This window comes from Talpa occidentalis, unplaced genomic scaffold (assembly GCF_014898055.3).
Source record: "Talpa occidentalis isolate TD23 unplaced genomic scaffold, MPIMG_talOcc4v2.1, whole genome shotgun sequence".
In the NCBI taxonomy this organism is placed as follows: Eukaryota; Metazoa; Chordata; class Mammalia; order Eulipotyphla; family Talpidae; genus Talpa; species Talpa occidentalis.
Window position 1 is genome coordinate 120,566,302 of NW_026555331.1, and position 18,988 is coordinate 120,585,289.

At 34.5% G+C, this 18,988-nt stretch overlaps 1 protein-coding gene across 1 annotated transcript in view; it reads right to left on the reverse strand.

The window, feature by feature from the left end:
• Positions 1 to 18,988, reverse strand: part of RELN (reelin) — a 436,933-nt gene that overhangs the window by 314,214 nt on the left and 103,731 nt on the right. Inside the window, exon 3 of the mRNA XM_037511284.2 lies at positions 1,617 to 1,752. Within this exon, the coding sequence (XP_037367181.1) occupies positions 1,617 to 1,752 (136 nt within the window). The remainder of the gene's footprint in view (positions 1 to 1,616; positions 1,753 to 18,988) is intronic.

The following is an 18,988-nucleotide window of genomic DNA, read 5'->3' on the forward strand; positions in this document are numbered from 1 at the left end:
ATGATGGACTTTTAAATAGGTAACTGGGTTTTAAAATCACAGCATGTATATCATACATTTACTGTACCTACATCAGATAACAGAATGGGGAACAGTGTCGATTCAACTGCCAGCTTTAGAGAGGCCACATACATGTTAAATGATATATATTAGTTGCTGAGGTTCTTCATATCCAAATCACCATCAATTGTAAGAATCAATGCTGCCAACTGTAATTGTAAGATGACATCAAATGTAAGATGTGGTGCTACTTCAGAGCTCCCAAAATGGTAAAAAAAAAAAAAAAAAAAAAAAAAAGGTCTTTATCTTATAATCAATAAAATATATCATTACTAGCAATTAAGAAATATTTATTGAGGACTTTCTATTATCTGAAGTGAGCAGACCAGTTAGGATGCTACTGCAGTATCTTAGCAAGAAAGAAATATTGGAATGAAAAGGTTCAGGTTATGAAAAACTTCCTGAGTGAGAAAATCAAGGAATTAAATGTCAGCTAGCTACGTGGGATGAATCTGATGTTTATAGCCTGGCTAACCCAGAAGACAGGCAGAAGTGTATATCATTAGTGATGTGGGAGCCATAGGAAGCCTTGACACTGAACTGCAAGTTATCAAGGGGGAAGGAAAGGTAGTGATAAATCTTGGAAGAACACAGATTTTAGAGGATTTTGTTGTCTGAACAAAAAGCTAGAATAAAAAAATCATTCAAGATGCCTCCTTATTTTGCTTGATTGTCCATATAGAATAGCTGTTTCTGAGCTGTCTTTGACCTTGTTCCAGTGGTTTACTCATCCATTCAACAGATATTTAGTGATTGCTTACTGTTTGCCAAAAACTGTTTTAAACAGTGGAGGGGAATCAGTGAACAAAGTAGAAAAAAAATTCTCACTGTCAAGGAATTTGCATTTTAGCAGAAAGAGACGGGCAATAAACATTAAATATAATGAAATTAATTAAGTATATCATGTGTAAGAAGTGAAAAAATTAAATACTTGGGGTGAGGGTGGATAAGAGAAGACTACAGGATGAGGAGTGGTGACTATGGGACAGTGGTAGGGGGATATTGTATATTGAGAGATGCCACAATTCACAGTCTGTGAACCAAAACAATGCAGTGTTTATTTAAGGATGCTGCTGGGGCATTGCTCACTATATTCCCAGTTTCCTCTTCATGAAGAATTTGAAAGACTCATTAGATTTCCATTGAATCACATAACTGATCACATTACCCTCTGACACTAACAACCAGAAAGCTCAAAACTACATTTGTGGCTTTCTTACAAAAAGTGTATGGGGTATTACAGCATATTTTGTACTTGTTTTTATCTTATTTTCTAGTCATTTTCTTAGCCTTGTTTTTCCACATACTTCTATCTTATTGTGCAATTTTGTTAGCTAACATCAATGTAGAATTCTTGAAGTGTATATAAATATGCAAAAATAAAGTGCTAGGGTTACTTATTATTAATAATTTTGACCTCTTTTGACACCAAAATAAGTGGCTTTAATTAAAATCAAACCTGTTGAAATTATAATACATTTAAGTAGTTACCCTAAATGTAACTGTAGGAGAGGCAAAAATTTTTGCCTTCCTTACTGCTCACATTGGATACTTACATGAAATTCACACAGCCTGTGCCAGCAGGTGGAGCAATCCAGACGAAGCTGAGGTTGGTTGTGGGCAGGTGACTCACATGAGAGGCCACCACACTGCACATAAACTGGTTACCAAACTGGTGGTCAGACATGATTCCTGCAAGAAAAAATAAGAAACTGTTACAAAGACTACCAAAGCCTGTCTTACTGTGGCACAACAATATTTTCTGGACATTGTTCTTTCATGTTAAGCTTTCATAATGTTATTTGACTTCCTCATATGTTAAATAGTTTCCACTTTCTATTACCAGAAAAGAAAAAAAAATTTAAAATAATACTGTGAATCAGTAACCTACTAAAGTTGTTGGTATAATATTTTCTAGGTCTTTGCCCATCACCAAACACCAACATAACCACACCTCCAAGGTGTGTGGTAAACACTGAAATTATTTACAAGCAGGGAGATCTGATACCTCTGAGAAATGGGAGGACTCTCAGTTAAGTGGTTATTGGGAGGAGTTTGTTAAAATATTTGGGTTTGCGTTAGGTTATTTTAGAGAGCAGGTGGTTAGGCGGGTCAGGAATTTCCTGACTTTAGTATTAAAAGTCCTGTACCCTGGAAACGACCCCAGTCCCCTTATTATATAGTGAGAAATGATTTTATTTGCCATCCTGGAAACTAGAAAAATAACTTTATATTTTGACATATCTTAATGATGCTCTCTTCCTTCAAGTTGTTTCTAAGCTACATCTTGAGACAAAATTCATCAAGTCGATGAAACCATAAAGTTAGGCAGAAAGAAGAGACTCCTAGGGAAATCACAGAGTCAGTAGCCATGACTCAAGAATTGCCACTCTCCCCAGTTTGGGCATAAAGCAGAGAGTCAATGTGTGGAAAATGACACACTGGTGGGAGTCAGTCTGGCTAGAGAGGAAAATAAAATTTCCAGCCACAATCTTGCGGGAAGGGAAATGAATCAAACAAAATAAGGTTTTAACGCCTTATTTTGTTCACATGTTCACAGGATTCACATTCAAACATCTCATTCCTCAAAACCTCTCTTAGAAAGTGAGTTAATGTCTAGGCTGGATACCAAATGACAAAATTTTATACAGTAGCTATATTTTTTCAATTGTCCCACGATCTGCCCTGGGTAACTATACCACAGAAAACATTCTTGCATCCAACAGTCTGCAACACTGTTGGCTACACAGGGATATCACCTAAAGAGACTGAATAAATACTGGTTTCCAGGGATTCTGAGTTAACTGGTTTGGGGTATCGCTTGGGTATTGTGAGTTTTAAAAGTTCACCAAACAATTCTAATGTGTAGCCAGAATGTGCATAAAAATGTGTTTGAGTAAACTGTCTAGAATTCAGGGCTTGTAGAAATATTAGTCATATCACTTTGGTACAGATAAACAGTTTATAAGTATCCAGCAGTGTCTTATATAATGACCATGGTAAAGGCAAAATATTCTATCCTCTTACCCACTACTCCTAAAACCATCCCAAACATGAATGTTGAGGACCTGTTTATGTACTTTTAAAATTATGAGTAAATATCAGTCTACATTTTTACCATAGAGCACCAACATATTATAGTGTAACCACATTTTAACTGGCATTTTCTTTGAGAAAATTGATAAGTTGGCCAGAAATCTACTTACCCTCATATTAACTGGCAGAAAAGAACCATATTTACAGAACCCCTATTTTGCATCAAATACTGTGTCAGGTTCTGGGAAGTATGTGGGAGAAATATAGGAACTGTAATAAACTAATATTCTAAATAGAACAGTCAGAAAATAAGTGTTAACTGAGTGGTATTAATGAAAAATAGAAAATAGGAGAGAAAGAGGGATTAATACTGACAATTATACTAATGATAACTACTACTTATTGAGCAGTTTCTATGACCTGATACTATTCTAAGTGCTTCATGAATATTATCTTATTTAAGGCTCTTAACAACCCTAAGAGATAGGGGCTATTATTTTTTCCATTTTACCAATTAGGACACTAACATAATGGAAAAGGAATTTGCTCTTGGTCATACAGCAAATGGAATTCAAACCAGTGTCCCAGCTACACAGTCAGAAATAGCTCTATTAAAGAGGGAAACTGGGACTGAGTCTTGAGAGGAACATTAATATTTCCCATATGGACTTGTTTTTATTTACACGAGGAATCAGGAAATAATCAAAAGACTATCTGATCTCTGCCACACACAGATGTATGTTGATCCAATCACTAAGACTCCTTTCAGTTCCATAACTCTCTGAATACAATTTAAACAAACAGAAGAAAGATGGGAGACTATCTCACCAAGGCAGACATAATGGGTAGAAGTATGCATATGAAATGAGAATGAGGAGAATGAGAACAGTCAGAATTAGCTTTCAGTATTCTACAAAACACAATTTACTGCATCCACCAAAGTGACTTTCTTGATGGCTTTTATATTGTGAAAGACATATCATCTAATTAATATATTTGACTTGAAAGCCTATTCTTGTAATAACTGAAATTTAAATTTGATAGTGAATTTAAATTTAAGATGGTGGTTATCCTGCTGCATGCTGGATAATATGATACATATATAAGCTTTTAACATTACTTGCAAAAGAGAAAACAGAATCTATAGTAAAAGAATTTAATACACAGTGTATTTCAGGGAGGTATATAAATATAAAAATGTGTATAGTATATTTATAATAGACTTCATTTTCATCATTGTGGTTACGTGCAAACTATCACACAAAGGAAAATTTCATGAAGAATTTCTTCTCTAGATAAAGAAGCTATACTTTTCCAAGAGAACTGTACTATGAGAGGAAGCAAGCACTTCAAGTAATAGAGTTTGTCTGAGTTAATTTTGTATCCAAAAAATGGAGCACAGCCTTCAAATTCTGAAGTCCTACAGGATTGATTATCTCAATTTTAGCAAAATTAAAAAAAAAATATTTTGAGGTAAAATTGTTTTACAACATTATATGTTATTTATTTTTTAAATGTTATTTTTTTTATTTTCTTACATCTTTTTAAATTTTTGGATAGTGTATGTGAGTTAGAGGTATAGGGTCATCCCCATCAGATATTGTTATCATACCACATCCACCACCAAGACACCCATAGTTCTCATCTACAGTCTACTGTGCTTCTTTTCACTGTACTCTCACCCCAAGCATTCATGTTATAAATAATTTTTTCTTTTGAATATTGTGTATACACATTGAAAAATAGAATATTTATAATCGAGCTATAATTTGTGTCAAAATTTTCTTTTTAAAAAATATTTATTTATTGCAAGAAGAACTGGGGTGTAGGCCTGAGGTGTGGGGATAAGATCATTTAGTGAGGATACACCAGAGACAGAGCGGGGAGCAGAACAGACAGATATTACTGAAATACACTGCTGAGGGGAGCAGCAGGTGAAAAAGAGGTCTGTTGTGCCAGGTTAACTCCCTGGCCAGGGATTGAACTCAGGCCATAGCAATGCTAGCACTTAGACTTACCCCTGAGGCCACCAGGGAGGCCCACATGTCAATAATTTCTATATAAATATCAATGTAGTATCTAGCCATCAAATAACATTCAATAAAAGAAAGGGTGTTTTGTTCACCAAATTCTGGGAAAACTAGAGGAACACATGCAGAGCAAAGAAAGTGGACATCTATTTTACACCACTCACAAAAATTAGTTCAATATAGATCAAAGACTTAAACCTAAGACCTGATACCATAATAATCCTAGAAGAAAACATAACAAGAAGCTAATTATGTCGGCCTTGGCAATGATTTTTTTGAACATGATGCCCAAAGCACAAGCAAAAAAAGCAAAATCAACTAATGAAACTATATTAAAGTCAAAAGTTTCCACACACAAAGGAAATAACCAACAAAGCAAAAAGACAACCTATAGAATGGGGAAAAAGGTTTGCATATCATATATTGGGGAAACAGCTAATATCTAAAATACATAAAGAACTCAGTCAACCAATAACAAACAATTTGCTTTTAAAATGGGCATAAAAAACAAATAGACATTCTCTTCCATGAGGACATAGAAATGGCCAACAGACACATGAAAAGATTTGCATTGGGGAAATGCAAATCAAAACCCAATGAACTATCACCTCATACCTGTCAGAAGAGCTAACATCAAGAAGACAAAAGATGACAGGTGCCAGTGAGGATGTGGTGAAAAGGAAATGGTTATGTTTCTTGGGAATGTAAATTGATTCAACCACTATGGAAAACAATACAGCTCCCCAAAAAATTAAAAATAGATATACCACATGATTCTATCTCTGAGTATATACTAGAGGAAAATAAACAGGATTTTAACATATGTGTGTGTGTGTGTGTGTGTGTGTATTCTCATGTTTTTTGCAACATTATTCACAACAGCGAAGACACCAAAAATAAACCAAATGCCCACCAATGGATGAATGGGTACAATTATGTGGACCACATATACAATATGGTATATGCTAGAGAGCATTGAGAAAGCAGGATATCCTTCCATTTGTGACAACATCCATGGAGCTGGAACATATGCTAAGTGAGAAAAGTACATAAAAGGACAAGTATTGTATGCTCTCACTTATATGTGGAATCTAAAAAAGTAACACTTATAAAAAACAGAGTAAAATGGTGGTTACCATGGGGTGATGGATAAGATAGAGATCTAACACATAGTGTAATAAATATGGACAGTAATTTGTACTATAATTATGTACTATAGTATCACTATATCCACAATCAAATCACAATATATAAATGTATCAAAGGAATAAGCTGTATACCTTAAACTTATACAATGTTATATGTCAAATTTACTCAATAAAAAATTAATATATCTCTTTTTCTAAAAGATTTATTTTATTTTTATGCATACAAGAGCTGGGGTACAGGCCAGAGGTGTGAGGCCGGGGGTGAAAGTATTCGCCAGAGACAGAGTGGGGAACAGAACAGCAGATTGACTGAAATACACTGCTGAGGGGAGCAGCAGGTGAGTCAGGAGAGGTCTGCTGTGCCATGTGGGTAGCTCCCTGGCCAGGGATCGAACTCATGCTGCAGTGGCTGCGGTTATCTTCATAGGTTACGTCTTAATCCCTTGCGCCACCAGGGAGGCCCCCAATAAAAAAATAAATATAACTCTTTAAAATAAGTCTTCCTTTGGCAAACTATGAGTATTTTAAAGTCATTTAAGTCATTCCACAAACTATTGGATAGCTAAATTAAACCTATCTAATATTTGTTTTCTTTATCAAAGTTGTGGTTAAAGAATAGGAGTATATACCAGAGTTTCCTTTATCCACATTATACCTCTGCAATATTAAGCTCATGATGTCTTTAATTGTTCTAAAGTTGCCTCCATCATCCCTTTTAAGACAGTGATACATATTTCTGTGCCTTCCAGAATGTCATTTTCCTTGACAAGTCTTCAGTTATTTTAAGTTTGTGACTAAACCTTGTATGAACTTCATTTTCCCTCAGGAATACTCTTCTATGCTTTTAATGTGCATACCTTGGGTCTTCAGATCTGTAACTAGAATTTCTATGATCCCCATCTCTAAAATAAAATGTACATACTCTCTTAAAATGTAGGCTATTCACTTCTAAGAAATACACTGAAGATTTTGTTACCAAAAATAATCAATGTGTAGTGAGAAAATTATGCACTCATGTTGGGTTAATTTGATATTTTGTGGATTAGAGATGTGAATTACTCAAATCTATTTAGTTTGCAATTTGCCATGGGTGGTGTTAAAGTGGGTAAAAACATGTCTTGATTTATTCTTCATGGTCTCAAGAACTAAGACATCTGTGGATTAGATATCAGAAAACAGAGAACAAATACAATAAGATCACAAATTTTTATATGTGAAAATGTAAACTTTGTATTTAATAGTGATCATGTCTTAAGAATTATTTTATCATTTCAAACACTTTCAGATGCTTTAAAGTGCTGTGTTGGGAAATTTAGTAAATTTAATAAATATTACATAAGAAATGTAGGAGAATTGCACAAATATTTTAAGATGGTTTCTATTCTTTTCTCTTCATCATTTACTCTTTCTTTACAAAGTCTAGTTAAAGGCTTCCATTGATTAAAAAGCCAGACTTCTGAAAATCAGGTTTGCAAAGTTAGGATTATATTGAAAGTGAAGAAAGAAAATGAATTATGGAGTTCCATTTTGTCATTCTTTAACCTTTTTATTTGATTCAAATATGAATAACTGTTTACTTACCAAGTTTGAATTGTCTATTATTTGCCTTCTTCGCTAGATGAATGTACTCAAATATTTCAACTAAGCTACACATGATTTTATATGCTGAAAAATAGTCACAGAACTTCCTGAAAATATCCTGATTGCAGCTTATCTGTTAAGTACCAGCTTGATGAAGATGGGTATGAAAACAATTGCTTTCAAGTCATGTTACAAGACAATGAATAGTACATGCACACGCATATGCACACACACACTGACACATGTGAACTGGGCATGTTTAGTATTTAAAGCATTGACTTGAAAGCATTTGGTTTCAGATTCAAGTCTACAAGTTAAAAAGCACTAAAGCCTCCTAAAATCATTTGGAATGTTATATCCATGGGAATGAGTTAAAAAAAAATGTATGAAGACCCATGCTATTTGCAAATCTCCTGTCTGTTATATAAAAGGAGCTTATTCTATGCTAACCTGATTCTTTCCTCACTCAGTGCAGCTAAACAAAGATAAAAATACTTGGTGCTGCTCTTTCCATTGCTCTTCCAGCACTAACCATTCACCAAATGCCTTCTCTTTGTCAGGTTTTTAATCCTTACTATTACCTACTACTAATGGAGAGGCAGTAAAAGTGAAAGATTGAGAGCATAGACTCTGGAGACAGTATTCCTGGGTTCAGATGCTTGGTTCACTGCCAAGAAGTTGTGGGATCTTGGGCAGGTTACTCAACCACTCTCTTCCTCAATTTCCTCTTTAGTAAAATCGAGATAATAGTAGGGTGGCTGTGAAGATTAAATTAATATGTGGCACATAGTTAGTGCTATATGTGTTAACAATCATCATCATTTTCATTTTAGAGATAAAAGAACCAAGAATCAGTGAATTTAAGTGACTTGTCAAGGATAAGAGAGCAAATGAATGGTACCTGAACACAGGTACTTTTCCTATCATACACTGTCAATGGGCTTTCCTTCCCTCTTCTACCTTTAAGTGGAAGTACCTTAATTTCTGGAACAGACTCCTGTTCTAATATAAATTCTTTCCAAATATATTGATGTAGTGCAAAACATCTAAGCATGAGCAGGAAGAGGGCCCCTCCTCTAGGCCAAAGCTCAGGTCTCTCGCTCTTTCTCCTGCTTCCTTTCTCCCCACTACCCTTTATTCCCTCCCTCCTTGTCCAAACACAGTAACTCCTCATCAGTTACTTTGTCCTCTGCTAGACACATCTCAGAGTTAAGTGCATATGTGCACTTAACTTTAAGTTCAGTTTTGCATTCTCAGGTTAATTTTAAATACAGGTATCTTTCTAAAAGTTAATTTTTCATCCCACTGGTTTATATCCTTAAGTGGTCATTCATACTTCCCGAGTAAACCTAGGTTTCTCAACATGACATTTCTCCCCCTATCTATTTTTCTGGGCTCATTTATTTTGACACTTATTCAAACTTCATACTTCATAAAAACCAAACTGAATATAGTTGTATGTTCACATCTCAACTTTAGGTCTTCTCTCTAACTATAACTATATTTGTACAACCATTGAGTGAAGAATAGTTCTACATCTTGAAAATCTGTGAAACAAAAAGGATACTCAATAGATACCTACTATTATGACTCCAAAAGTCTAAAATATTTTCTATCTGACCAAGTGGTCAGATAGAAAAAGCAAACAAAAGTTTGCTTATTCCTGGCCTTAAAAAGTGCCCATTTTTCCTTTGGCTTGGCCAGATTCTTACCATCACTTAATATGAGATCAATAAATCATCTCCTCCACAATATCTTCCTGTACAACTCCTTTCTGTAGCCATTATTAATGTTAAGCACATCTCAATGCTCTCATGTACCCAGAGAATAGTTCTGCTGTAAAGACTACTTATTACATTGTAGAGAAATGTCCATCTTCCACATTAGACTGTTAGATGTTATGGACTTATATTCACAAAATCTATCTTAGGTATTTAATAAATGTTTGTGGAATGAACTGTTGATGAATAAAGGCATTACAGTTGGCATCACATGGTATCACTGTATTAAATAACATGAGCTCTCCATGGTACTGACAAGACTTGCTACAGCTCCTTCTTACGGGATGCCCAGAGCCTTATGCTTTGTATTTCTCAATTTCTTTCACTGGTCTCTGTTATGACTTCAGGACTTTCTCTACCACTTTCTAGTCAACTTCCTGTAGTTTCAAAACTAACTCTTGTCCAAATCTCATCTGCTCCAATTAACGGTACCTACTTTTTGGTCAAGGCATTTATTGCTGATCAAAGAGCCATATGTGCCTTATATTTATTTCCCAGCTTCTTTGAAGTTCAAGGGGCCATGTGAATAAATTTGCTTAATGGGATATGAAAAGAAACTAAATGTACTATTTCCTAACTGAAGTACATAATAGAGGATGTGCGTCTTCTAGTTTTCTTTATTCCCTTGCCTTGATGACAGTGGAAGCCACATAAAGATAGTATAGTTACAAGATGAAAATATCTTAGATATGTGTAGAGGGCAACAACCCTGAAGAGTCTTTGACTCAAATCAGACTGTTGATTTAAGATGCAACTTGGGGGTCAATTTATTATTACAGCAAAATGGAATTCCCCTGATTAACACATTCTTTTAATATAACATATCTTCTATTCCCTTTATTAGATTGTAAATTTCTTGAAATTAGTGATTTTGTATTATTGATTTTGCATATCACCACTCAAAAAATGTTTTCTAAATGAATAAGCTTCTAAGTCTGCTTTCATCTTTTCCATATTTCCTATTATCAAAAAAAAAATCAAACTTTACAGCAAAGTAAAACTATGAGTGTAAGGCGAATTGTAGCAACTAGGATCAAAGACTCCAGAGCCAAACTGCCTGATTCACATCCCAGGTCTACCATACACTAGCTATGTCCTTGCTAAATTATATGTAAACTGTGTGTGCTCAATTTACATAATGACACAATGTATGAATTCTTTTGATGCAATATATTTCATTATGTTTTCAGTTAATCTGATTCCGAATCAGATAAAAGAAATACAGTCTAACGTTTCAAGTCAAATTACAGAAAAAAACTGTTTTTAAATATGATGTACAATACTTTTATTTAAATTTTATTAAAATCCATACTCCATTGAAGGAATAATTTGAATGTTGGATAAGAAACATGAGTGTTTCATGTTCCTTAAGGCTAAATAATTACAAGTGTTAGTCTTAGAAATTCTTAAATTTCCTACATATTTAAAATGGTTAATAAAGGAAAAAGATAAAAAACAGCTATTTTTTAAAAACTGTCATAAGCTATTAACTTCAATTTAAACTAAGCATATTGACTTGAGTTGAAAAAAAGTGAGATAGGGATTTTTTTGCATACACACTCACTTGAATGGTCACCAAAAATATGTCTCAGTAAAGCAAGTTATTTGCTAAAGATAAATTTAATTTTGTTCTCTCCTGTGGTTTTCATTTGTTTATAATAAATCATGGTTGACTATTTGAACTTTAAAGTTTCTTCTTTTCCATTCAAATTCTGTCATACCAAGCATCTATTTGAATGATTATATTCCTTCTGAATGGCTTCATTTGGGCTTTATGCATAACAAATTATCTTTAATTTTAATTTATAATCATGTATGCTTCCTATGTTACTGGTAAAGTTTACATTATTTCCAGCTTACATTCTTCGAGAGAAACAAATTTAATTTTAGGTTTGGAATTATTTTACCTATAGTTTCTATATGAAAGATAATAATGATACAAACATTTTTTTAAAATAATTTATATATCTCCACTCAGAGTTAGGAAAAATATTAGAACTTTTGTATTTTACTATCAAGTATTATATTTTTTATAATGTACCAAGTACATAAGTACATGTGTTTATTGAGTTTATAAAATAATAAATGGACAAATGTATAATTATACATCCAGGCTCAAAAATCTTACTAATAGAATATAATAAAAATATTTTTCCTCATTTAATTTAGAGACTTCACCAGGTCATGGAGAGAATTAAGAGATGTACTGTTAAAAATCATCTTCTGGCCCTCCCGGTGGCGCAGCGGTTGAGCACTGGGCTGTGAAGCTGCCCACCGCCAGTGCCAGTTCAATCCCCGGCCGCAGGGTGAGGGTCCCACATGGTGCGCAGACCTCTCCTGCGGCACCTGCTGCTCCCCTCAGCAGTGTCCTCTGTCTGTCTGCCGGTTCTGCTCCCCGCTCTGGCTCTGGTGGATTCTCTCACCCTCCTGCGCTTCTGACTGCACCCAGAGCTTGTATAAATAAATAAATAAGTCTTAAAAAATAATAAATAAAATCATCTTCCTGTGACTTTCTAAGAAGGATCCTCCTATGGTCAGTAAGGAGATATGACATACAATAATTATGGACATGAACAGAAAGAGTTTAATTTGAGCCCATTGCTGTATTCTCTTAGGAATGAAGGGGAACAAGTCAGGAGGTGTACAGCAGAAAGTTGAAATTTGCAGAATATATTTCTGGTAGGTCTGTTATGGAATCATGACCTAGTCTAAGGATGCTAGATCTCGAGGGCTTAATACACTGGAACACTAGTGCACTGATACTGATAAAACAAAGAAAATTACTACAAGTATTATAAAATAGCCATACATTATTTTGAGGGCAAAGATATATTTGATATCTCAATGTGCAGTTAGTTGTGACAGAGAATCAATAAACAAATACATTACCATTTGAGACTGTTTTGGAAAGGAGTATAATATTCTAGGGTGGGGATATTACAAAAGGAACAGCATGATGGAAATGGAAAATTGCTGGTAACACTGAGCCAACTAAAGAGAAATGTGAAGTTTGGCTTAGAATTCAGTGATGTGCACAGAAGGCATAAGGGGAGAAAGGGTTGCAAAGTCAAGTGAGTAGAGAATGGAAAATTTTCTAAGGTATCACTCAAGGATCTGCTGCAGACAATGCAGAATGACCACTAGATCTTTGCATTTGTTAGAATAAATATTTAAATAATAGTGGTATAGAAAATAGATTGGTGCTGTGCCTCCCTGGTGACACAAGGAGTTAAGTCTCAGCACTATGAAGCTATCCACAGCCACTGCAGCATGAGTTCAATCCCTAACCAGGGAGCTAACCCCCATGGCACAGCAGACCACTGCTGTCTCACCCATTGCTCCCTTCAGCAGTGTATTTCAGTAGATCCATCTGTTCTGTTCCCCACTCTGTCTCTGGTATCCTCTCACACAGCATACCTCTAGCCTGTACACCAGTTCTTATATGCATAAATAAATAAATCTTTAAAAAGAAAATAGGTTGGTGTAAACCAAAGAACACCAAGGACAGTGCCTGCAAGAGACTGGACAACACATGAGAGCTTTAGAATTCTAGTGTAAGAAGAATTTTTATCTAAAATTATATCTTTATACTTTGTATTAGTGTAGCTTGGCTGTCACAACAAAGTATCATAAGTAAAACAATAGGAATTTATTGTCTCTGTTCTGGAGACTAGAGGTTCTAAATCAGGGTGTCAGTAGATTGCTTTTTCTGAGGGCTGTGAACAAGCATCTGGACCATGACTCTTAATTTCTGGTAGTCCAGGCATTCCTTGATTTATAGATACATCACTCTATCTTCACATGGCATTCCCCTTGTCTCTGTGTCTTTACATGGCTGTTTTCTTGTAATAACACCAATAAGATTAGAAGCCCACCTTACTCTGTTATGACCTAATCTTTACTTAATTAATTACATCTACAATGACCCTGTGTCCAAGTAAATTCACTTTCTCAGGTACTGGGAGTTAGGACTTCAACATATATTTTAGAGAGGAGACACAATTCAACCCATAACATACCTCAAGGGAATGAAGGGAAACATAAAAAGTTGCAGTAGTCTCACTCAGAGAAATACATTTCCAATTAGAAAGCATGCACAATGTTCTGTGGATTGGTGTTAGGCAAAAAGGATATGCTTTAGTAAGATGCTATCAAAGAACAGCTCATTTTCTAAATACTGTTTCACAAATTAAGCATGTCTAAAATATACAGTATAAAGCAGAAAAGAATAAAGCAAGAATAAATAAGAATAAAGCAGAATAAAGCAAGACACAAAACAATGGGTAGGGGAAGGGAGTTAGAAGGATGTGCAACATGAAGAATAAAGATTATTTATATTAAAAAATGTTGACAAAAACTTTTACAGAAAATTTTACTTTGCAATAGGAAAACACATCATGATTTTTCTGACAACCCAATACTATGTATCTTTACTGAGACAGCCCACTGTCACATGTTTTTCTTCTAGTTTTGAAAATCACTACCATAAACTCTAAAAGAACATACAGAAGGCAAAAGAATGATCATTAAATTTGCCATCAAAGACCTTTTAATAGGAAGAAATCATTGTACCTAGTAAAAGTTATTAGTAAAAAAGAATCCCTCCTTATGTAAACTGTTATTAAATGTAGTTTATAATTTTTAAAAAAAGAAATTGCAGCTCTCCATTGAATGATTGTGATTATATTCCTTGAAAGAGCATGACTGCAAAAAGCCCATACAAACTGTCTAGTTTCTAGAGTAAATTAATTTGCTTCTTTTAAGCAGATTGTCTTTTCCTTTTCATCCAAAGTAGTGGTATAATATAGCTTCACCTGAGTGTATAGGGATTTAGGAACACAATTCCAATTACAAGGAACAGGATTTGCACACGTAAGGGCCTGTCCAGAGAGCTGCAAATCCACCTACTAATTTGCAGTGTTGCCCCCAGAGGCAGAGCGTGATTCTGCTCACATATGGTGAGAGTGTGGATGCCTGTGCCCAGTGCACCAGGTGGGAGGTACAAGAGCTCACAGTCAGGGAGGCTGGGCAGATGATTTACAGCTGATGTCTAGGAACTCCACAGAGAACCGTCAAGCACTGCACTAAACGCCACCAATCAGGCAAAACCAGTCCTGGCAAACAGGCTTGGCATTAACAACAGAAATAAAATATGCTAATCAGTTGTTCTACTCCAGGAAAACAAGTCACCAGGGAAAGATGGGGAGGTAAAGGGGAGGTGAGTCACATCTTTAAGGCATTTCAGAGGATTTGGGTTAAATTTTTACATTTATCCCTAATTATGACTTCACTAATATGTCTATTCCATACAACATCCTATTAAAGTAGTCTCTTTCAAAATCTTTGAAATCATTTTTTATGCTATCAGGTGTTAACTATGGCATTTAAAATACATACATCACATCTATTTTATTTTTATATATTGTATATAGGACACAGTCTAATGTAATGGTTAACTGAGTACAAAAGGGTTCAAATCCTGCCTCTGCTATTTAATAGTTATGTATCCCTGGCCAACTTAAATGTTCTAGGTCTCCATCTTCTCACCTATAAAATGGGATTATAAAAACACCTAGCTGTTAGAATTGTTAGAAGGATTTAATGGGATTTAAGGTTTTAAGCAAAACTCTAAGCACAGTACCTGTCATATAGGGCTTAGTAAATGTACCTACTGTAATTCAGTGTACTATCTGCTCACCATTAACATGAAAGCTACATTCCTAAAAGAGAAACATTATAAAATTCAAGTAAGCAAATAAAATATTTTGATGGCTTGTAATGAGGAATAAAGGTCAGAAATATTGAGAAATAAGATGTTTTTCAGGGAGATATTGGAAGGTTTTTTTGGTAATTACTGTTACAAATCCTAAACATTGCTAAAAATTATATAGTATTTAACTATACTTAGCTTATTCATAAAAGTCTGTCTTTTCTGACCTGTAACAGCATTGTCATTAGAGAATCCCTTAATATACATCCTTAGTTCATGAACGTAATTACTCATTGCTTTAATACATAAAACACAAAGACACTCCAACAAAGTGGAGTGGTACTCTAAGAGCTTTCATTCTTTATTATAGCAAATGTTGATGATGTGATGCAGATTTTATTTACTAATTAATCGATCCTGTTATGGTTAACTGACCTTATAAATGAATACTAGCCCTATAGGGAAGAAAGTCCCTGCATGTTTTATTATACATAATGAAGATCTAAGCACAGACTTCCCTAGAGGATACAGAAAATAGAAGTCTGGAGATAAAAGGCCTCTATTCTATATCTTCAAGCCTTCATGAGTATGCCAATCATAGGAGAATGTATACTTTATACTCAACCCTCAACAAATGTTCTATCATTTTAGTTTTAAAACTGGAAGGGTAAAGAAGGAAAGAAGAACATAGAAATTTCAGATTAACTTTCATGACAAAACACTGTATGTTTCGTGTTTTTTTAGAACACATGTAACTCTTGGATTAATATCACTCAAAGAAAGGCCATTTCAGATTCATTGTGATAATGTCCTGCACACTTGGTATTTTTAATGGTTTCTATTTAATCTTATTAATACTGGATCAAATATAATGTAAGCATAATATTAACTGAATTTTCAACAATATAGCAAATAAATTATACAATTACATTTGATTCCCTACAGTGAGACAATTTTATGCCTCTTGAACTTTTCTTCACAATACCTAGAGCACTATGTTTGTATTTGTTTTTGTGTCAAACCTTGTCTTTAATCTACTTTAGCAAGCTTCCAAAACCTGAATAAATGGACTACAGAACATAGTGGCAGGGGGTTGGTATTTGTCTAATTTGCCTTCAGCTCACTGAGAAAAGATCATGTAGGAAAGAGGCGATATCCACTGTAAGACAATGAAAACATTTCAATTTTTTAAAAAAATGTACACAACATCTACAATTAACATTCCTCAAATCCCCATGAACAAAATGTCAAAGCAATGTAAGTAAACCATTAAGCTGCATCCTCTAAAGGCATTAGAACAATTACTTGTTTTATTGGCTTTAAACAGGCAAGCCAAGTCACATAAACTGATTTGGACATATGTTGTTCATTATATCATAACTATAAATGGAGTTATTTAATATTCCCCAGCTGTTTCTATCAATAGCAAAAGATAATTAATGATGACAAGACTAAAAAAAAAAAACAACCCTGAAATAACTTTAACTTTATACTCAACCCTCAAAATACTTAATATTCACCATATTAAGAAATCTGTGAGGTAAATGCACTAACACTTCTTTACTATATTCCCTAAGGAATCAACGTATTTAAGTCTTTATTCTAATTATAATGTGTAGCAAGCCAATTATTACATGGAGTAAGTCAGTGGATGGAACCACACTGCTTTATGGGTCCCTTGATATATAAGAACTAGATGTTCAAATGCATGAAAACACGTAGCAAGGAAGAATTTGTTGAAGGACTCTTGGTTTCATTAGGCTGGACTTAACAACAGTAAGAGTTACCATTTATTGATGCTCACTATATGACCTGCTTTATCCCCTCTCCCCAGCAAATCCCCACTACAATCTATGAATTAACAGTAGTGGAGCTGAATTATCATGATTACAGAATGCAGTACAAATGTCTTCCAACCCTTCATAGCTCAGTAAATTGGTAGCTTTGGTCCTGGTTTGAGCATCTATTGGCAAATAGCACAAATTAGGCCTTGTTCATCCTCTGCAGAGTTGGTTGTTAACATTTACCAGCACACCACAGAAAAGAGGTATGATTATCCAATGTTATAGAGGAGGCAACTGACACTTTACAAGATTATGTGATTTGATGAAGGTCACAAAATTCCTTCATCCTTTGTTTTGTTTCTCTAAAATTTACTTATGGGTGAAATGATTTAGTATTTGTCTTTCTCTTTCTGATTTATTTTACTTAGCACAATGCCCTCCAGTTCCATCCATGGTGTCTCAAATGGCAATATTTCATCATCTTTTTAAATAGCTGAGTACTATTCTATTGAGGAAGATTTTTGTGAAGAAATTGGAGTGGGCCTTAGTTACAGGTATCCAGGGTACCTTGATTGCATTATGGAATACAGAGGATGGCCAATTTTGTAATTAAACCAATCTAACTTTTTTACCTTATATCTGTTGTTTTTTGGTTTTTTTTTTTTTTTTTGATGATTTTTTTTCAAGATGATTCCCTGTGCATTTCTTCACTGAACCTGAGATTGATAAAGTGGACATCACTAACCTCATTCTATAGATGAGGAAGTTTCACTCCAGGGCATGGTGGTAGAATAACATCTTACACATAAGGCAAAATCACTTGTAATCAATATTTTCTTTCACGAAATTCCCTAAACTACTCAGCAATGGGCGAGATCACTGTTTTGTTGACCAAGAGCCAAAAGAGCTAGTTGGTTCACACGAAGGTGACATGATGGGCAAGACATAAGAATCCTTAAACAATAAACTCAGCCGAGGGGGGTACTTACACCATTGAAACCATGCGAGAGACTCAGACCAACTGAAACAACAGCAGACTCACATCCCAGATCTCACCTCCGCTCAGAGATATGTGTTCTTTGGAGGGAAGATGGGTAGAATCACTTGCACCACTTTCTTTTTTTTCTTTTTCTCTTTAGCACCCATATTTGATATTTGAAACCATGGAACGTTGATCAACTTACACAACCAGTCAATTTCTGGTTCTTTACCTGAAAAATGAAGTTAATATTCCCCACCTTCTATTTACAGTATGCTAGGTGGATCAAAAAATAATGCCAGTCAGAATAATTTATACACTGTAAAGTTATAACAATGTCAGGAACTATCACTATTTAAAATTATCAGTTGCTGAAATGGAATTGTCCTGGAAATATGATGAACTCCTCAGTCTAGAACTAGCAGCAAGCAATGAGTACTATTTCACCACAAAAGATTACCACAAGTTTAAAAAAAATCCTGATTAAAATTGTGAGAAACATATCAAAACAGATTTGCTTTGCTTTGATGGTTCTCCCTAATCAAAGTGCATTTTAAAAACCAGCTTTAAAGGCATGTTTGACAGCAGGTGCTGGGTTTGCTTCTTTTTTGGAATGGATGTAGCTTTGGTAACCCAAATGATAAATGGCACAATTGGTTATATTTTTAAAGAACTAGATGTTTGTGATGTACTTTTGAAGTCATTTAGACCACAATAAATATTTAGGTAACCAAAGGGGATAATTTACAAAGTTGCTATTTTTCTCTTATTTTCATATTTAAATCAAAAGGAAAGGTGTTTGTATTTGAATCAGTAATCAGGCTTCCCTACCAGCAAAATATTTTTATAACATGTAATCCTTTATCTGCATCTTTATTT